The 17,617-nt window shown below is 47.2% G+C and overlaps 1 protein-coding gene across 2 annotated transcripts in view; it reads right to left on the minus strand.

Annotated features, from left to right (window-relative positions):
- Positions 1-5,966: 5,966 nt before the first annotated feature.
- SASH3 (SAM and SH3 domain containing 3) overlaps positions 5,967-17,617 on the minus strand; it is a 71,371-nt gene continuing 59,720 nt past the window's right edge. For both annotated transcript variants that reach the window (XM_029607418.1, XM_029607417.1), the window contains exon 8: positions 5,967-7,536. In XM_029607418.1, the coding sequence (XP_029463278.1) occupies positions 7,343-7,536 (194 nt within the window). In that variant the 3' untranslated portion in view covers positions 5,967-7,342. The remainder of the gene's footprint in view (positions 7,537-17,617) is intronic.

Here is a 17,617-nt window from a genome sequence, read left to right on the forward strand (position 1 = left end):
AGGTTGACATTGCTCTGACTGAATGTGCGTTTACTCGCCCTTGGAGAGTAAGGCCTGCTTTTTCATAACAAAATTGTATGCAATCTGCTAGCCAGGTTGACAGAGTATGCTTACCCACTGCTTTACCTGGTTTGTTTGGATCATAGGACACAAACAGCTGATTTGATTTTCTTTGGGCTGCAGTGCGGTTTAAATAGAAAGATAACGCACGTTTACAGTCCAAAGTGTGTAAGGCTCTCTCTCCCTGGTGAGAGTGAGGCCTAGGAAAAAATGTAGGTAAAACTATGGTTTGGTTTAAATGAAATTCCGTGACAACCTTAGGAAGGAATTTTGGATGTGTACGGAGGACTACTCTGTCATGAAGGAACTTCGTGAAGGGTTCGTAAGTTACTAGTGCTTGAAGTTCACTGACCCTTCTAGCTGATGTAATGGCTATGAGAAATACCGTTTTCCAAGTAAGGAATTTAAGGTCACAGGTATTTATGGGTTCAAATGGAGAACGCATAAGCTTGGTTAAAACTACGTTCAGGTCCCATTGAATGCTTGGGGAATGAATTGGAGGTTTAATGTGAGTTAGGCCTCTCATGAATTTACTGACGAGAGGCTGTGTGGATAGAGGCGCATCTCCTAGCTTGTTATGATAAGCTGAGATTGCACTTAAGTGTACCCTTACAGATGATGTCTTAAGACCAGAGTCTGAGAGATGGTAAAGGTAATCTAGTAGCGAGGTAGTGGGGCAAGTGAAAGGATCTAAATCTTTCTGAGTGCACCATAAAGTAAATCTTTTCCATTTGTAGGAATAATTCTTTCTAGTGGAAGGTTTACGTGCAGCTATTAGTACCTGAGATATATTAGCTGAAAGGTTGAATGGTTGCAAGATCAAGCTTTCAACATCCATGCTGTCAGGGACAGGGATTGAAGGTTGGGATGGCGCAACTGTCTCTGTTCCTGAGTTATGAGAGTGGGAGCTACTCCCAGGCGAATTGGATCCCTGACTGAGAGATCTAGCAGTGTGGGGAACCATACTTGTCGAGGCCAATATGGGGCTATGAGTATCATGGACCCCTTGTCCTGTTGTAGCTTTACTAATGTTTTGGTTATGAGCGGTATTGGTGGATACGCGTATAACAGGCCTGAGTTCCAATGGCGGGCAAACGCGTCCTTTGGTAGGCTGTTCTGTTGTCGGAGGAGAGAGCAGTAATTGTTCACTTTTGTAGTTCAGATGTGACGCAAAGAGATCTATTGTTGGTTGACCCCAGCGTTGAAATATCTTGGTTGCTATCGCTGGGTCGAGGGACCACTCGTGTGGTTGAAAGTGACGGCTGAGGCGATCCGCTACTGTGTTGTGGATGCCTGCTAGGTAGGTGGCCCGTAGTAGAATTGAGTGTGCTAGGGCCCAGTCCCATATTTGAGCTGCTTCCTGACAAAGGAGGTACGAGCCCGTACCACCCTGCTTGTTGATGTACCACATGGCTACTGTGTTGTCCGTTTGGATCAGAACAGTCTTGTGTGAAAGGCAGTCCTTGAATGCATATAGAGCATAGCGTATAGCTCGAAGCTCCAGGAAATTTATCTGAAAGGAGGCTTCTTGCTTTGTCCACTTGCCCTGTGTTTTCAGATGAGCAATGTGCGCTCCCCATCCCAAGGTGGACGCATCTGTCGTTAAAGTCACTTGTGGAACTGGTTGTTGGAAAGGTAGGCCTTTGAGCAAGTTGATTGGTGATGTCCACCAGAGAAGGGAAGACTTCAGCTCTGGTGTTATCTGGATGTGAGTGGACAGTGGTTGAATGGCTTGAATCCATTGAGATTTTAGTGTCCATTGCATTAGTCGCATGGTCAGTCTGGCCATGGGAGTGACGTGAACTGTTGAGGCCATGTGTCCGAGTAGGATGAGGCACTGATGAGCTGTGACTGTGTATTGATTGCGAATAGAATGTACTAGAAGAACGAGCGATCGAGCCCGGTCTTTCGGAAGAAAGGCCTTTGCTGTGATGGTGTTGAGATGTGCACCTATGAACTGCAACTGGTGAGATGGTGTGAGATGGGATTTGTCGTAATTGATGAGAAATCCCAAGGAGTGAAGCAATCTTATTGTGAGATGGAGAGAAGTGACAGCTCCGCTCTGTGTATGACTCTTGATGAGCTAATCGTCCAAGTAGGGGAACACATGCACTTGTTGCTTGTGAAGATGTGCCACCGCTACTGCTAGACATTTTGTGAACACTCGAGGTGCTGATGCAAGGCCGAAAGGTAGCACCCTGTATTGGAAGTGTTGACCTTGTACCAGAAATCGTAGGAACTGTCGATGAGGTGGAAAAATGGGAATGTGAGCGTAAGCGTCTTGAAGATCCAGAGAGCAGAGCCAATCTCCTTTTTGAAGAAGAGGTAGCATGGTGCCTAAGGACACCATCCTGAATTTTTCCTTCTTTAAAAATTTGTTGAGATTTCTTAGGTCCAGGATAGGACGTAGACCCCAGGTTTTCTTTGGAATGAGGAAATATCGGGAGTAGAATCCTGTGCCCCACTGAGGCCTGGGAACTCTTTCGATGGCCCTGGCAGTCAGGAGGGTAGATAATTCTGCTTGCAGGATTGTGTAATGATGAGACACTGTCCAAGACGGAATAGGGGGATTGTCTTTTGGTACAGTGAGGAAGTCCAAGTGGTACCCCTGAGATATGATTGAGAGTACCCATTGGTCTGTAGTGATGGAGGTCCAAGTTTGAAGATGGTGAGCAACTCGGCCTCCAACCGGTACTTGTGGATAAGGATTTTGAGAATGACTCATGCCCTCTGGTTGTACTTCAAAATCCGGAAGTGGACGCCGCAGGCGGAGGTTGTTGAGGCCTAGCAGGTCTTTGGCGAGGCTGAGACCGTTGAGCAGGTCTTTGTTGTCTGGGCCTGGCTACTGGTGGATAATACCGCCTAGGGCGGTAATATGGCTTTCTTTGTTCCCTTCTTGGAGGTCTCCTTGAAGGTTGATGTACCTCTTGTGGCAGCTGAGAAAGCTGTTTGAGGGTTTCTGTGTGGTCTTTGATGGTGGCCACCGCCTCCTTCACCTTATCGCCAAAGAGGTTCTCCCCTAAGCAAGGCAGGTCCGCCAAGCGCTCCTGTACCTCTGGTCTCAGCTCTGAAGATTTGAGCCAGGCCCATCTTCTAGCTGTTATTCCGGATGCAGACAATCTGGATGCTGTTTCAAATGAATCATACGTGGCTCGAACCTCGTGTTTCCCTGCCTCTAGGCCTTTATGTACGAGGTTGTGAAATCCTTCCTGAAGATGGTCAGGTAACTGATGAGACAGGGATTCAACTTGTTTCCATAGGTCACGCTGGTATTGATTCATGAAAAGCTGGTATGAATTTATCCTAGATACCAGCATGGCAGCTTGGAAGATCTTCCGGCCAAGATTGTCCAAGAACCTATTATCCTTTCCAGGAGGTATGGAGGCATGTTGTTTTAATCTTTTGGCTTTCTTTTGAGCCGACTCAACCACCACTGATTGGTGTGGTAGTTGAGTTTTTTGGAATCCTGGGATGGGTTGTACTAGATAAGTGGCATCCGCCCGCTTATTTACAGCTGCCACCGAACCAGGGTGTTCCCATATCCTGTACATAAGTTCTTGTAAAACTTCATGAACAGGAATAGCAAGAATTTCCTTGGGAGGGTCTACGAATTGAAGCACCTCCAAGGTTCTTTGCCTGCTGTCTACTTCAGAAATGAGAGAGAAAGGAATTGTTTGAGACATTTCTTTAATAAAGTTGGAGAAAGACAGATCCTCCGGTGGTGACTTTCTTCTATCTTCTGGCGGAGAAGGCTCAGAAAGGAGGTCTTCATCCGATGAGAATTCTTGGTCACTATCATCCAGAGGATGCTCCAACGGCCTAGTAGGCTTAGCTGGCATTTCGGATAGTGGAGTCTGAGGTCTGAGGGGTGGCGGGACACCCGAGGGACCTGGTATTGGCTCTTGACTGTCATCTACATCTATAGGTTGTGGAAAAGATGAGAAGCAATGGATTAGTGAGTCCAGCTTGTCCATTAATGGTTGAAAAATGGACTCTTGAGAAGGCATCGAGGGTGCCATCGGGGTCGATGGCCGTAGTGGAATCGATGATAACCGGGGAATCGGCAGTGCTGGATCCGGTGGTTGCGGCCTAGGTAGAACCGGTGATGGAATCGGCGCCATCGAGGAGAGCGGTGATTTCCTTGGCATCGGTAGTGAAGGAATCGGTGATGGAACCGGAGATCCTCCTATGACCGGTGTCGATGGCAGAACCGGAGTGGCAGGCCGTGGCATCGCCTCGAGAAAGGCATCCTTAACCGCTTGACGTATGTAACTGTCAAGTTCCGCCCGCATGGATGATGCGAACAGAGCACCCATGGGGGGAGGCGGTGGTGGCGACAGTAGTACGACCTCAGGGCCCTGAGGAGGTACAATTCCTTCCGCCGGAATCGGCGAGGGTTGGCCTGTCGGTGGCTCGGAAGCCTTACTTTGGAGCCGGGCTTTCTTACTCGGTGCCCCGTCCTCCGCCGATGGCTCGCCGGGTATCGGAGCGGTGGTTGTTGTTTGCGGCCTGCGATGCCGATGGCGATGTTTATCTTTTTCGCGCCCTTTTTCGCTACTCGATGTGGACGCTCTGGACGATGGCGAGGGGGAGGAAAAGGGAGCGTCTCCCGACTCACCTGAGTGACGTTTCTTCAATACTACTTTCCTAATCGCCCCAGCCGGAGACGATTGTGTGGAAGTAGGCGGAGCAGTAATCAGCTGTATCTTGAATAGTTGCTCCATTTTGTCCATCCGTAGACGTCGACCTTTCGAGGTCATCGTAGCGCATAAGGGACAATTTTTTACATCATGACCTTCACCAAGGCAAAGTACACAGTCTTGGTTAGGGTCTGTAATAGACATATTTCTCGCGCATTTCGGACATTTTTTAAAACCTGTAGCCATTTTGTGGCCGGACAGCCGTCGACGGCCTAGGACTCAGGTAAATTTTATTTTTAATCAAAAAACGGAATGGAACCGCGAGAACGGTAAAAACTCACCGCGATGACTAAACTAAGGGAGACCCTTTGCGGTTGAAGTTTTTGAAGCTTTCCGTAAGGAAAAATATGTGGAGAATCCCACAGGACTCCTGATAACCGCGAGGCTAATTGCTTCGCGGAAAAAAGAAGACTAAAGGGAGACCCCTGTGGCAGGGAATATCATGACATGCTGGGCATGCTCAGTAGGCACTCTGGTGCCAGTCAAAAGTTTCATAGAAACTTTTACAGAAGTTTTCCGTACATAGGGCTCCATTACTGATGTCACCCATATGTGAGGACTAGCATCCTGCTTGTCCTGGGATAAATACAGTATGAGCAAAGAAGAGAAAGTTAAACATGGATAAGAGAAAAAGGATGGGAGAAAAGCGTATTTTGAGGAGGGAAGAGGAGGCATGCATAACTGGCGAGTGAGACACAATTAGCTTAAAAGCCACCCCACAGGGAAAAAACCCAGTACGTACTATAACAAAAAAAAGGAAGAGGAAAGAGAAAACTAATACAGTGTCCTAGAGCAATGGTTCCCCACATGTTCTGGGGGAGTCCCAGCCAGTTGGGTTTTCAGGACATCTGCAAATGAGATAAATTTGCATGCAGTGGAGGCAGTGTCTAGTGTAGTGTAGTATTTTCATTGCAGATATCTTGAAAACCCGACTGGCTGGGGTGGTGACCCAGAGCAGGTTTGGGAACCGCTGCCTAAATCAGAGATATGGGACAAAAAGATGAATACTAATAGGGCAAGAAGATGGGTATCAAAATACAAACAGAAAAGTAACCTAGGCAAGGGGTGCATTGGAAAATGTTTATAGCAAGAGGATGGCAGAAGAGAATGGATTAGTAAGAAGCAAGGATGGAGCAAGTCACAGCAGGAAATGGGGCTCCCCAGTGAGAGACAAACTGGAGAAAGAACTTAAGGAACAAGACAACACTGTTTACACAAAATAGTTTATTTTTGCTTTACAGTGCATGTGTAATACAGTGAAAGTAGATCTTCCTTAGCAGATGACATATTCTTGTTTAAAAATCAAACCCTATCATTTTTCCAGTTGAACTGTTTTCTTATGAGCAGTTACTTTATTTGTATAATGCAAAACCTGGACTTTATATGACCAGTCTTTAAGCGAAGATAGTTCATGGCAGTGAGCAAAATCATTACGTTATTGCCCAGGCTGATATATACTATCCTGCACAAAAGCAGAGGACATCTGAGAGTTATGTAATGTCCTTTCCTCACCTTACTGAGTTATTTTTTTCCAAAGTCTTATACATATCCCCCTCATTTACAAACAGCTGGCTCTTTTATTGCATTTTCTCACATTTTCATCCTCAGGGAATCTCAGTGTTTCAGAGAAATGACAAGAGACCCTGGCTTGATATGATGGAATTTCAGGCATTGTTGTGTTGGGTGCATGGAAGGTTTCAGTCTTTCAGGCATTGTTGTGTTGCGTGCATGGAAGGTTTCAGTCTTTCAGGCATTGTTGTGTTGGGTGCATGGAAGGTTTCAGTCTTTCAGGCATTGCTGTGTTGGGTGCATGGAAGGTTTCAGTCTTTCAGGCATTGCTGTGTTGGGTGCATGGAAGGTTTCAGTCTTTCAGGCATTGTTGTGTTGGGTGCATGGAAGGTTTCAGTCTTTCAGGCATTGTTGTGTTGCGTGCATGGAAGGTTTCAGTCTTTCAGGCATTGCTGTGTTGCGTGCATGGAAGGTTTCAGTCTTTCAGGCATTGCTGTGTTGGGTGCATGGAAGGTTTCAGTCTTCATTGCCTGTCACAAGCATAAAATTCACTAGTAACAAAAAAAAAAATGTAAAAATTAAGGATAAGACAGTACTTTGGCACCTTTAAAAAAAAAAAAAAAAGAAACTGGAATGGTAAGAACAAAGTTCTTTATACTTTATAAAAATATGAAAAATGTGTGTACAAAACGGTATGAATGAGTGCTGAGGGAGAAGTCACTCATAGACCCAAAATGGTGCAGGCTCTGGAGCAACCTCCCAAGAGTCATATCTCAGTACAGAGCCCACCCCCATCCCTTGGAGAATAGATACAGCCATAAGGATAAATGTTCTCCCCTTGCATCCATCCAGGAACCTGCCCAATCCGTGACATTGATTTTGCGCTGCTGAGCTCCAAAACTAACAGCAGCGGTCATTGATGCTGTAGGAGAACAGAGGACTCCCTCAGATCATCTGCAGCCACAGCAGGGTTAGATCCCAAAGTGGTCTCCAAATATCCTTCGGTTGCCCCTGTAAGCATACACACAGAAAAGTCTGAATTCTTCAGAGAAACCGGGTGGCTCTTATGCCTGTCATGCAGACTCTTGAAGAGATAACCTTTGAAAATGTTCCTCAGTGCTGCTCATCTCAGAGTCTTCCCGGCCATTGTCTAAACTTTCCGAGCCCTCGTAGCAACCGGAGTCCCGGGGAATGTCTACATTGGGGTCCATTGTTGAAGGCTGGGACTCAGAACTGCTGTTCCTTCCTTCTTCAGTTTCACTCCCAGCTAAAAGGGACAAGCAGAGCAGGGTGAAAAACCTGATTATAGAGCTAGCTGAACAGAAGATATGTCAGACTGGAAGTTCTCCGCACTCTCTTCTATGCCTCCCTCCCTCTCCCCTCTCCCCTCAGCCTGACCCCAGCACACTCTTTCCCCCTTCCCTAGTCTGATCCCAGCGCACTCCAACTCCATGCTCAGCTTGACCCCAGTAATATCTTCCCCCCTCCCCAGCCAGACAGCATATTCCAACCCCACAATTCTCTTCTCAGCCAAACCCCAGCACTGACCCCCCTTCCCAGCCTGGACCCAACACCATCTGGCATCTTCCTCCCTTTCCCAGCCTGACCCCAGCATACTCTGATCCCAGAAGAGTCCGACTCCATTTCCAGCCTCACACCAGCACCATCATCCCCAGCCTGACCCCCAGCACTCTCGTCCCCCATCTCTAGCATGATCCCAGCACAATCTGAGCCCTTTCCTCCCTCCCCAGTCCAACCCCAGCACACACTGCATCCTGCCTCCCCAGCCCGACCTCAGTACATTCTGACCCACTGAGTGTATGTACATATGTATGCAACGCGGTGGTCGATGGGGTGCACTTGTGTGCTGTTGCATACATATGTACCCCCACCAGTCCATGACAGACAGATGCCACTTAAGGCCAAGCATATTAAATATATCAATATTGATGATTCTCACAGGTAGATAACTGACAATTCAGCAAAATGTGGATACTAAAAATGCCAGTGATCTGGGAGATAAGATGATTAATGCTAATGTCCATCTGGCCAAGATCTCAGAAAACTAGCAGTAAAGCCAGCTTCTTCCATCCTGTACAGAACTGGTAGGTAACCTTTTTCTGCCTTTTTCTGTGTTTTTTTTCCAACCTCTTATCCTAGTGCATTATGATGTTTGTATTTCTGTTTTCTTCCATTTGCATATCAACATTCCAGGTATCAAAGTATATTCGATGGGGAAGAGGGGGAGTGAAAAAGCCTGGATGGGTTTAAGTCTCTCTCCAGAAACTGGGACATTGGGCAGCTCTGACTTTAGCTAAATACATTCACTAAACTGAACCTAAAGCACTGCATGCTTTGTGTGAGTCTCCTGCAACCAAAATTCTGCACCTATTCATGCAAATTAAAGCAAGACGAAATGGTTGTCATGATATTGCTGACAGCTACAGGTCTGTTTCTAATCTCCCTGGCCTCTCAAAGATATTAGAAAAAGTGGGTCTAGAAAAAACTCTGTAGTCTTCCACCCGAAACAAACCGGCTTTCAAAAAAGTTTTAGCATAGAAACACCCCTTCTGCATTATTGAATGATTAGCAGCCTTCATTTAGACAGAGGAAAAGCAGTCCTTGCTGTATTCTTGGCCACAAGGGCTGCGTTTGACACTGTTGACCATCACCTGTTAATAAACAGGCTCTGTAATATTGGGATACTTTATACGCCACTATTATTTTAAACCTTTGCTCCCAGATCAATACTATTATGGAGAATGGGAGTCTTCTCTTCCCCAAACACATCATCCAATTCTGGGAGTTCCGCAGGAATCCATCTTGTCTCCCACACTTTTTAAGGTATACCTTGCACCTTTAGCAACACTAATCCAGAGCCTTGGTTTTGGAAGCTATTTCTATGCAGATGATATTCAAATCATGGCTAGTGCAGACGTTAAGTCTGTAGATCTTTTGTCTAAATTTCAATAGTCATTTCTCGGAGGTTGCAAATTGGCTCCATTCCTCAAAATTGAAAGTGAACCCAGAAAAATCTGAGGCTAGGTGGTTTGCTAAGAATGTTGATATGCAGAGAGGAAAGGATGTCAGCAGACTGGTCAGCAGCCTAACTTCAGAGCTCCTCCACCCAGCCGAAGATTCCCTTAAACATCTCAGGCATCGGCATAGTTTTAGCCTAAAAATCCTCAGCATAATTGCAATAAGCACTGCCAAATGTCCCTTATGGCGAAAAATCAGTGGATTTCCATCATTTCTCCTACAAGAAAGCGGAGACAGAAAAAGACGGATGCTGCTAAGATGGTGGAAGGAGAAGGCCCAGATCCTGAGCTCAACTCGATTGAAGTGCATGAGCTGCCTGACACAGAAGCACCAACAAGCTTTGAATTTTGCAAATGGTTTTGCGAAATTAGACAAGAATTAAAAGCGCATAAATAAGAAATACTAGAATTGATCAGTGACCTAAAGGAGGACATCTCGGAGTTGGGGAGGTGAGTGGATGAAAACGAGGTGCAGGTCGATGTGCAGGCAGAAGAAATGGCGCACCTTCATAGTGATTTTTGAATACCCTGCCTCTTGGTATTCAAAAAGAAGCTAAAGACATGGCTGTTTAGCCAAGCGTTTCCCTGATAGCTAAGAGCCGATGAATAGAGCTTTACAGACACTGGTCCACCAACCCCACTGTAAATATGTTCTGAATTGTTTAGGCTTTGAATTATACTTCTTTTTGCTAATCATGTTCTGAAGTGCATCCCATTGGTTTCTCTGTAAGTTTTCAGTTTTCAATTACTGTTTCAATGTATCCGCCCCTGAGGCGACAGTTCAGTTCTCTGTAAACCGGTGCGATATGTATTTTATACAGGAACACCGGTATATAAAAATTAAAAATAAATAATAAATAAATAAATAAATTGTGCATCGGTTAGAGCAGACCTCTCCTCAACATTGGAAAAACTCGAAGATATAGAAAACAGAACTCGTTGCTCTAATCTCCGTATACACAGGGTGCTGGAATCCTCCGACTTTCTAAATATGGAAACTGTCGTCTAGCAAATCTGCCTATTCATCCTGTCCCATTCCACTCCACTTCTAGACCTGTTGGCCTCTAATATTAAAATAGAACGGGCCCACCGCATGTTGGGAAGGAGAGCTGATAACAAGCAACGAGATATAGTGACCTGCTTTCATAGCTTTACTATGAAGGAAAAGATATACAACATAGCATGAAAGCAAGAACACTGGTCTTGGCAAGGGAACACAGTCTCCTTTTTTCAGATTTGACTCCACTTAGCCTGTGTAAGCGGCAAGAGATGCGTCCAGCTACTTCATAATTTCGAAAAGACAACATACGCTACAGATGGGTCTTTCCATTTGGGTTATGGTTTCCTGTGCAGGGAGTGACTTACAAAGTAAAGAACATTGCGGAAGCAACTGATGCTTTTATTTAAGCAGGACTCACGATTCCTATTGCTCAGGCTGGGGCTCCAGCAAAAGATGATTCACAGAGATGGCAGCATGTCAGGAAAAGAGGCAGCCGCCTTAAAAGAAACTCAGGTGACAACAATGCAGCAATTACTGGGACATGAAGGTTTCTTTTAAGTTTTGAATATCTCTGTATTTTTGCCATTTCGCTATTATGGGCGAATCTAACAGCTATGTTCTCTTTTTTTCTGTTACTGCCAGCAGATGGACTTTCTAATTACCTGAGAAGCTATTGGCTTTGCCTTTTATAACTAGTTTAAGAATTATATAATTTAAAGGCAATTTAAAGACCGTTCTATTTGGCTGGGGAAGGCTCACTGTCAGCCGTTGACCTTCCTCCACAAAGGCTCATGGGTCTACGAAGTTGCTTAAGTAGATCACATAGGGATCAAGAAGGGGAGGGAGGGAGGGGGAGGGGAGTTAGGGAATATCCAGAGTTATGCTTTATGTTAACATTGATTAATATGCCGACTATACTCGCAACTAACACTGCAGCACAATTTGTTGATTATTTGCTAATTTTATTATACTTTTTTTGTGTTATTCTCTGGTGGTACTCCATAGCTATAATGGTGCTTTATATCTTGGATGGTTATGGCTCCAGTTAAGGGATTGTCCCTCAATATTAAAGGTTTGAACTCCAGTAAAAAAACGGAGACTCCTTTCTAATGATCTTCAGAGTCAACGGGTCACAATTGTATTGCTTCAGGAAACACACATGAAAGCTAGATATGAGCGGCTAATGCGCAATCCCTTGTATCTTATGCAATTTTGGGCGCCTTGTTCCAGAGAAGCTAAGTATACAGGGGTCGGCATTATTTTTCATAAGGATCTCACATTTGATTTAAAAAAGTGTATAAGGGATCCTAAGGGCCGTTACATTATTCTCATTATAGAGGTTGAACATGAGGTCTTCACTCTAGTCTCGATATATGCCCCTAACTCCCAGCAGAGTTCTTTTTTTCAGAGGCTAGATAATCTTCTGCAAGAATTGGCTGAAGGATCAATAATCATTGGAGGGGATTTTAATACAATTCTGAACCCAGACCTGCATATTTCATCTAAAGGTTCTAGGGACCTTAGGAGAGGCCATAACGAATTAAAACGAGTTATTGTACACCATAACCTCATTGATGTATATGGAGGTCATGCTTCCTGAGATCCAGGAACTAAACTTTCTATTCTCACCCCCATCAAACGTATTCTCGCATAGACTTACTGTTGATAGACAACTTCTCATTAACAGGGTCTCACATACAGACACAGAGCCTATACATTGGTCAGATCATTCACTCATCTGGTGCACATTACAATCAACCGGTCTTAATAAAGGCTGTGTTTATTGGAAACTAAATGATAGTTTACTAGAGGACACTACTTTTGTAAATAAGGTGAAAGAAATTATTCAAAGCTACCTGGAGTCTAATGAAACACCTGAAATGTCCCAGTTTCAGTATGGGACTGCCTGAAGGTGGTGTTAAAATGACCCCTTATTTCCCATGCCTCTTATAACAAAAAGATGCAATATGCAGTACGCCAAAAATTTTTAGACCAACTGACCATACTTGAACAATTCCATAAGCAATATCATTCCCCTAGTGACCTTCATAAACTGCAGAAGTGTAGGTCTCAGATAGCATATTTAGATAATGGGGTAATAGCTCATAGCATGGAATTGATAAAGCAAGATACTTTGAGGGTAACAACAAAGCAGGCAAACTTTTAGTCCACAGGCTAAAACAGAAAATTAGCAAAATAATGTAACCGAGATAATGTACTGCCTGACCCATCTTTTAACAACCAACCTGTTGCGGCCCCGGTCGCGGCACTTGCGACCGGGACCTTACCTTGATCTTCCGGGTTTCAGACTCGGGCCCGCTGCAGTGGTCCGCCGGGTCCTGGGCCTGTTCTTCGGCGGTGTTTCCGCGGGGGGCGACGCCGCCGGGACGCTCCAGCCAGCCGCCCTCCTCCTAGGTGCGTGGCGCAAAGAGCCCAAACTTGTAGGCCCTTTCCCGCCACTCGATGCTCCGCCCGCCTAAGCGACGTCAGACGCCGGCAGGTATGTAAGGCCAGCGCCTACCTCTGTTAGATGCCTTGCAACAAGGTTACCTTGGGGTTCCTAGTTGATGTGTGCCTCGGAGTTCGCTAACGTCTGTTAGTATCTCGCTTCAGTTCCAGCCTGGTTCCTGCTTCTGTGCCTTGCTTCAGTTCCAGCCAGGTTCCAGCCTCAGTATCCTGCTTCAGTTCCAGCCAGGTTCCAGCCTCAGTATCCTGCTTCAGTTCCAGCCTGGTTCCAGCCTCAGTATCCTGCTTCAGTTCCAGCCAGGTTCCAGCCTCAGTATCCTGCTTCAGTTCCAGCCAGGTTCCTGTTTCTGTGCCTTGCTTCAGTTCCAGCCAGGTTCCAGCCTCAGTATCCTGCTTCAGTTCCAGCCTGGTTCCTGCTTTGTGCCTTACTTCAGTTCCAGCCAGGTTCCAGCCTCAGTATCCTGCTTCCGTTCCAGCCAGGTTCCAACCTCAGTATCCTGCTTCAGTTCCAGCCTGGTTCCTGCTTTTGTGCCTTACTTCAGTTCCAGCCAGGTTCCAGCCTCAGTATCCTGCTTCCGTTCCAGCCAGGTTCCAGCCTCAGTATCCTGCTTCAGTTCCAGCCTGGTTCCTGTTTCTGTGCCTTGCTTCAGTTCCAGCCTGGTTCCAGCCTCAGTATCCTGCTTCCGTTCCAGCCAGGTTCCAGCCTCAGTATCCTGCTTCAGTTCCAGCCTGGTTCCTGTTTCTGTGCCTTGCTTCAGTTCCAGCCTGGTTCCAGCCTCAGTATCCTGCTTCAGTTCCAGCCAGGTTCCAGCCTCAGTATCCTGCTTCAGTTCCAGCCAGGTTCCAGCCTCAGTATCCTGCTTCAGTTCCAGCCAGGTTCCAGCCTCAGTATCCTGCTTCAGTTCCAGCCTCAGTATCCTGCTTCAGTTCCAGCCAGGTTCCAGCCTCAGTATCCTGCTTCAGTTCCAGCCTCAGTATCCTGCTTCAGTTCCAGCCAGGTTCCAGCCTCAGTATCCTGCTTCAGTTCAAGCCTGGTTCCAGCCTCAGTATCCTGCTTCAGTTCCAGCCTCAGTATCCTGCTCAGTTCCAGCCTCAGTATCCTGCCTCAGTTCCAGCCAGGTTTCCAGCCTCAGTATCCTGCTTCAGTTCCAGCCAGGTTTCCAGCCTCAGTATCCTGCTTCAGTTCCAGCCAGGTTCCAGCCTCAGTATCCTGCTTCAGTTCCAGCCAGGTTCCAGCCTCAGTATCCTGCTTCAGTTCCAGCCAGGTTCCAGCCTCAAGTATCCTGCTTCAGTCCAGCCTCAGTATCCTTCTTCAGTTCCAGCCTCAGTATCCTGCTTCAGTTTCCAGCCTCAGTATCCCTGCTTCCGTTCCAGCCTGGTTCCAGCCTCAGTATCCTGCTTCAGTTCCAGCCTCAGTATCCTGCTTCCGTTCCAGCCAGGTTCCAGCCTCAGTATCCTGCTTCCGTTCCAGCCAGGTTCCAGCCTCAGTATCCTGCTTCAGTTCCAGCCTGGTTCCAGCCTCAGTATCCTGCTTCAGTTCCAGCCTCAGTATCCTGCTTCAGTTCCAGCCTGGTTCCAGCCTCAGGGATCCTGCTTCAGTTCCAGCCAGGTTCCAGCCTCAGTATCCTGCTTCAGTTCCAGCCTCAGTATCCTGCTTCAGTTCCAGCCAGGTTCCAGCCTCAGTATCCTGCTTTCAGTTCCAGCCAGGTTCCAGCCTCAGTATCCTGCTTCAGTTCCAGCCTCAGTATCCTGCTTCAGTTCCAGCCTGGTTCCAGCCTCAGTATCCTGCTTCAGTTCCAGCCTCAGTATCCTGGCTTCCGTCCTCCAGCCAGGTTCCAGCCTCAGTATCCTGCTTCAGTTTCCAGCCTGGTTCCAGCCCTCAGTATCCTGCTTCAGTTCCAGCCTCAGTATCCTGCTTCCGTTCCAGCCAGGTTCCAGCCTCAGTATCCTGCTTCAGTTCCCAGCCTGGTCCAGCCTCAGTATCCTGCTTCAGTTCCAGCCTCAGTATCCTGCTTCCGTTCCAGCCAGGTTCCAGCCTCAGTATCCTGCTTCAGTTCCAGCCTGGTTCCAGCCTCAGTATCCTGCTTCAGTTCCAGCCTGGTTCCAGCCTCAGTATCCTGCTTCAGTTCCAGCCTCAGTATCCTGCTTCAGTTCCAGCCTGGTTCCAGCCTCAGTATCCTGCTTCAGTTCCAGCCTCAGTATCCTGCTTCCGTTCCAGCCAGGTTCCAGCCTCAGTATCCTGCTTCAGTTCCAGCCTGGTTCCAGCCTCAGTATCCTGCTTCAGTTCCAGCCTCAGTATCCTGCTTCAGTTCCAGCCTGGTTCCAGCCTCAGTATCCTGCTTCAGTTCCAGCCTCAGTATCCTGCTTCAGTACCAGCCTGGTCCCTGTCTCAGTATCCTGCTTCAGTTCCAGCCTGGTTCCAGCCTCAGTATCCTGCTTCAGTTCCAGCCTCAGTATCCTGCTTCAGTTCCAGCCAGGTTCCAGCCTCAGTATCCTGCTTCAGTTCCAGCCAGGTTCCAGCCTCAGTATCCTGCTTCAGTTCCAGCCTCAGTATCCTGCTTCAGTTCCAGCCTGGTTCCAGCCTCAGTATCCTGCTTCAGTTCCAGCCTCAGTATCCTGCTTCCGTTCCAGCCAGGTTCCAGCCTCAGTATCCTGCTTCAGTTCCAGCCTGGTTCCAGCCTCAGTATCCTGCTTCAGTTCCAGCCTCAGTATCCTGCTTCCGTTCCAGCCAGGTTCCAGCCTCAGTATCCTGCTTCAGTTCAGCCAGGTTTCCAGCCTCAGTATCCTGCTTCAGTTCCAGCCAGGTTCCAGCCTCAGTATCCTGCTTCAGTTCCAGCCTCAGTATCCTGCTTCAGTTCCAGCCTGGTTCCAGCCTCAGTATCCTGCTTCAGTACCAGCCTGGTCCCTGTCTCAGTATCCTGCTTCCGTTCCAGCCAGGTTCCAGCCTCAGTATCCTGCTTCAGTTTCCAGCCAGGTTCCAGCCTCAGTATCCTGCTTCAGTTCCAGCCTGGTTCCAGCCTCAGTATCCGCTTCAGTTCCAGCCTCAGTATCCTGCTTCATTCCAGCCAGTTCCAGCCTCATATCCTGCTTCAGTTCCAGCCTCAGTATCCTGCTTCGTTCCAGCCTGGTTCCAGCCTCAGTATCCTGCTTCAGTTTCCAGCCTCAGTATCCTGCTTCCGGTCCAGCAGGTTCCAGCCTCAGTAGCCTGCTTCAGTGTCCAGCCTGGTTCCAGCCCTCAGTATCCTGCTTCAGTTCCAGCCAGGGTTCCAGCCTCAGTATCCTGCTTCAGTTCCAGCCTCAGTATCCTGCTTCAGTTCCAGCCTGGTTCCACCTCAGTAGCCTGCTTCAGTTCCAGCCTCAGTATCCTGCTGCCGGTCCAGCCAGGTTCCAGCCTCAGTATCCTGCTTCAGTTCCAGCCTGGTTCCAGCCTCAGTATCCTGCTTCAGTGCCAGCCTCAGTATCCTGCTTCCGTTCCAGCCTAGGTTCCAGCCTCAGTATCCTGCTTCAGTTACCAGCCATGTTCCATGCCTCAGTATCCTGCTTCCGTTCCAGCCAGGTTCCAGCCTCAGTATCCTGCTTCAGTTCCAGCCTCAGTATCCTGCTTCAGTACCAGCCTGGTCCCTGTCTCAGTATCCTGCTTCAGTTCCAGCCTGGTGTCTGCCTCGATCCCGGATCATCATCCCTGCGTCCCCGCTTGCCTAAGTCCCAGCGGCCGGGCTCCTACGGGCTCCTCCCGGGGGAGTCTCGGCTCCCAGGGTGAAGACCTTCTCCTTGTTCTCCTCAGTCCCAGCAGCCCGACTCCCGCAGGCCCCTCCTGGGGAGTACAGGTTTCCAGGGTGAAGGCCTCCTCCTTCACCTGGTCCAGTGTCTGCCTCCCGGCCTGCACCTCTCTCCACAGAGACAGCGGTCCACCTTTCCCAGTCTACGCCAGGCCGGCCCAAGAGTCCACTAAACACTCACAACACCAACCAAGATATTAGGTACCAATTCTTAGAATTTTATGCCTAGTTATATAGCAAAAATCCATCTATTCGCTCAGTTGAGATTGATGTTTATTTGAACAGTGTGACTCTTCCAGCTCTCTTCGAACAGCAATGTTCACTATTGGAAAAAAAATTACTCCTATGGAAGTGCAATATGCTATTCAAAGTCTTAAGGCTGGAAAGTCTCCTGGCCTAGATGGATACACAGCCAGATTCTACCAAAGATTTCCTATACAATTTGTCCCTATTCTTACAAAAATGTTTAATTCACTCTGCAGTACTTACTCTTTTTCACCTAATTCTAATATTGCTGGTATTATCTTCATAGCCAAGCCCCAATGGTCTGTGGCTTGTACCGCCCTATATTTTTAATAAATATTTGCTAAAAGTTTTGCAAACATTTTTAAGTCAACTGATTAAATGCAATTATACCTTTCATTATCCACCCAGATCAAGCTGGCTTTGTCACTGGCCATATGGTCACAGACAATGTACGAAAAATCATAGATCTGATATGGTGGATACGGAAAAAAGGGGACCCCTTCTTATTGCTCTCAGTTGATGCCGAAAAGACGTTTGATCTTGTTCACTGGCCATTTTTATTCAAAACATTAGAAAAAATCCAGTTTGGTCAAACTTTTATTCATTGGCTTAACAAACTCTATGACTTGCCTTGGGCGTGTATAAAAGTTAATGGGAGCTATTCAGACCTCTTCATGGTAGAATGGGGAACAAGACAGGGATGTCCCCTTTCACCCCTCCTCTTCGCTATATTTTTAGAGCTGTTTGCCTATGAGATGAGGGCCAACAAGGACATTGCGGGAGTTACTGTAGGGACATTTTCCTCTAAAATGTCACTAT

Source organism: Rhinatrema bivittatum, chromosome 6 (assembly GCF_901001135.1).
Source record: "Rhinatrema bivittatum chromosome 6, aRhiBiv1.1, whole genome shotgun sequence".
Taxonomy (NCBI): domain Eukaryota; kingdom Metazoa; phylum Chordata; class Amphibia; order Gymnophiona; family Rhinatrematidae; genus Rhinatrema; species Rhinatrema bivittatum.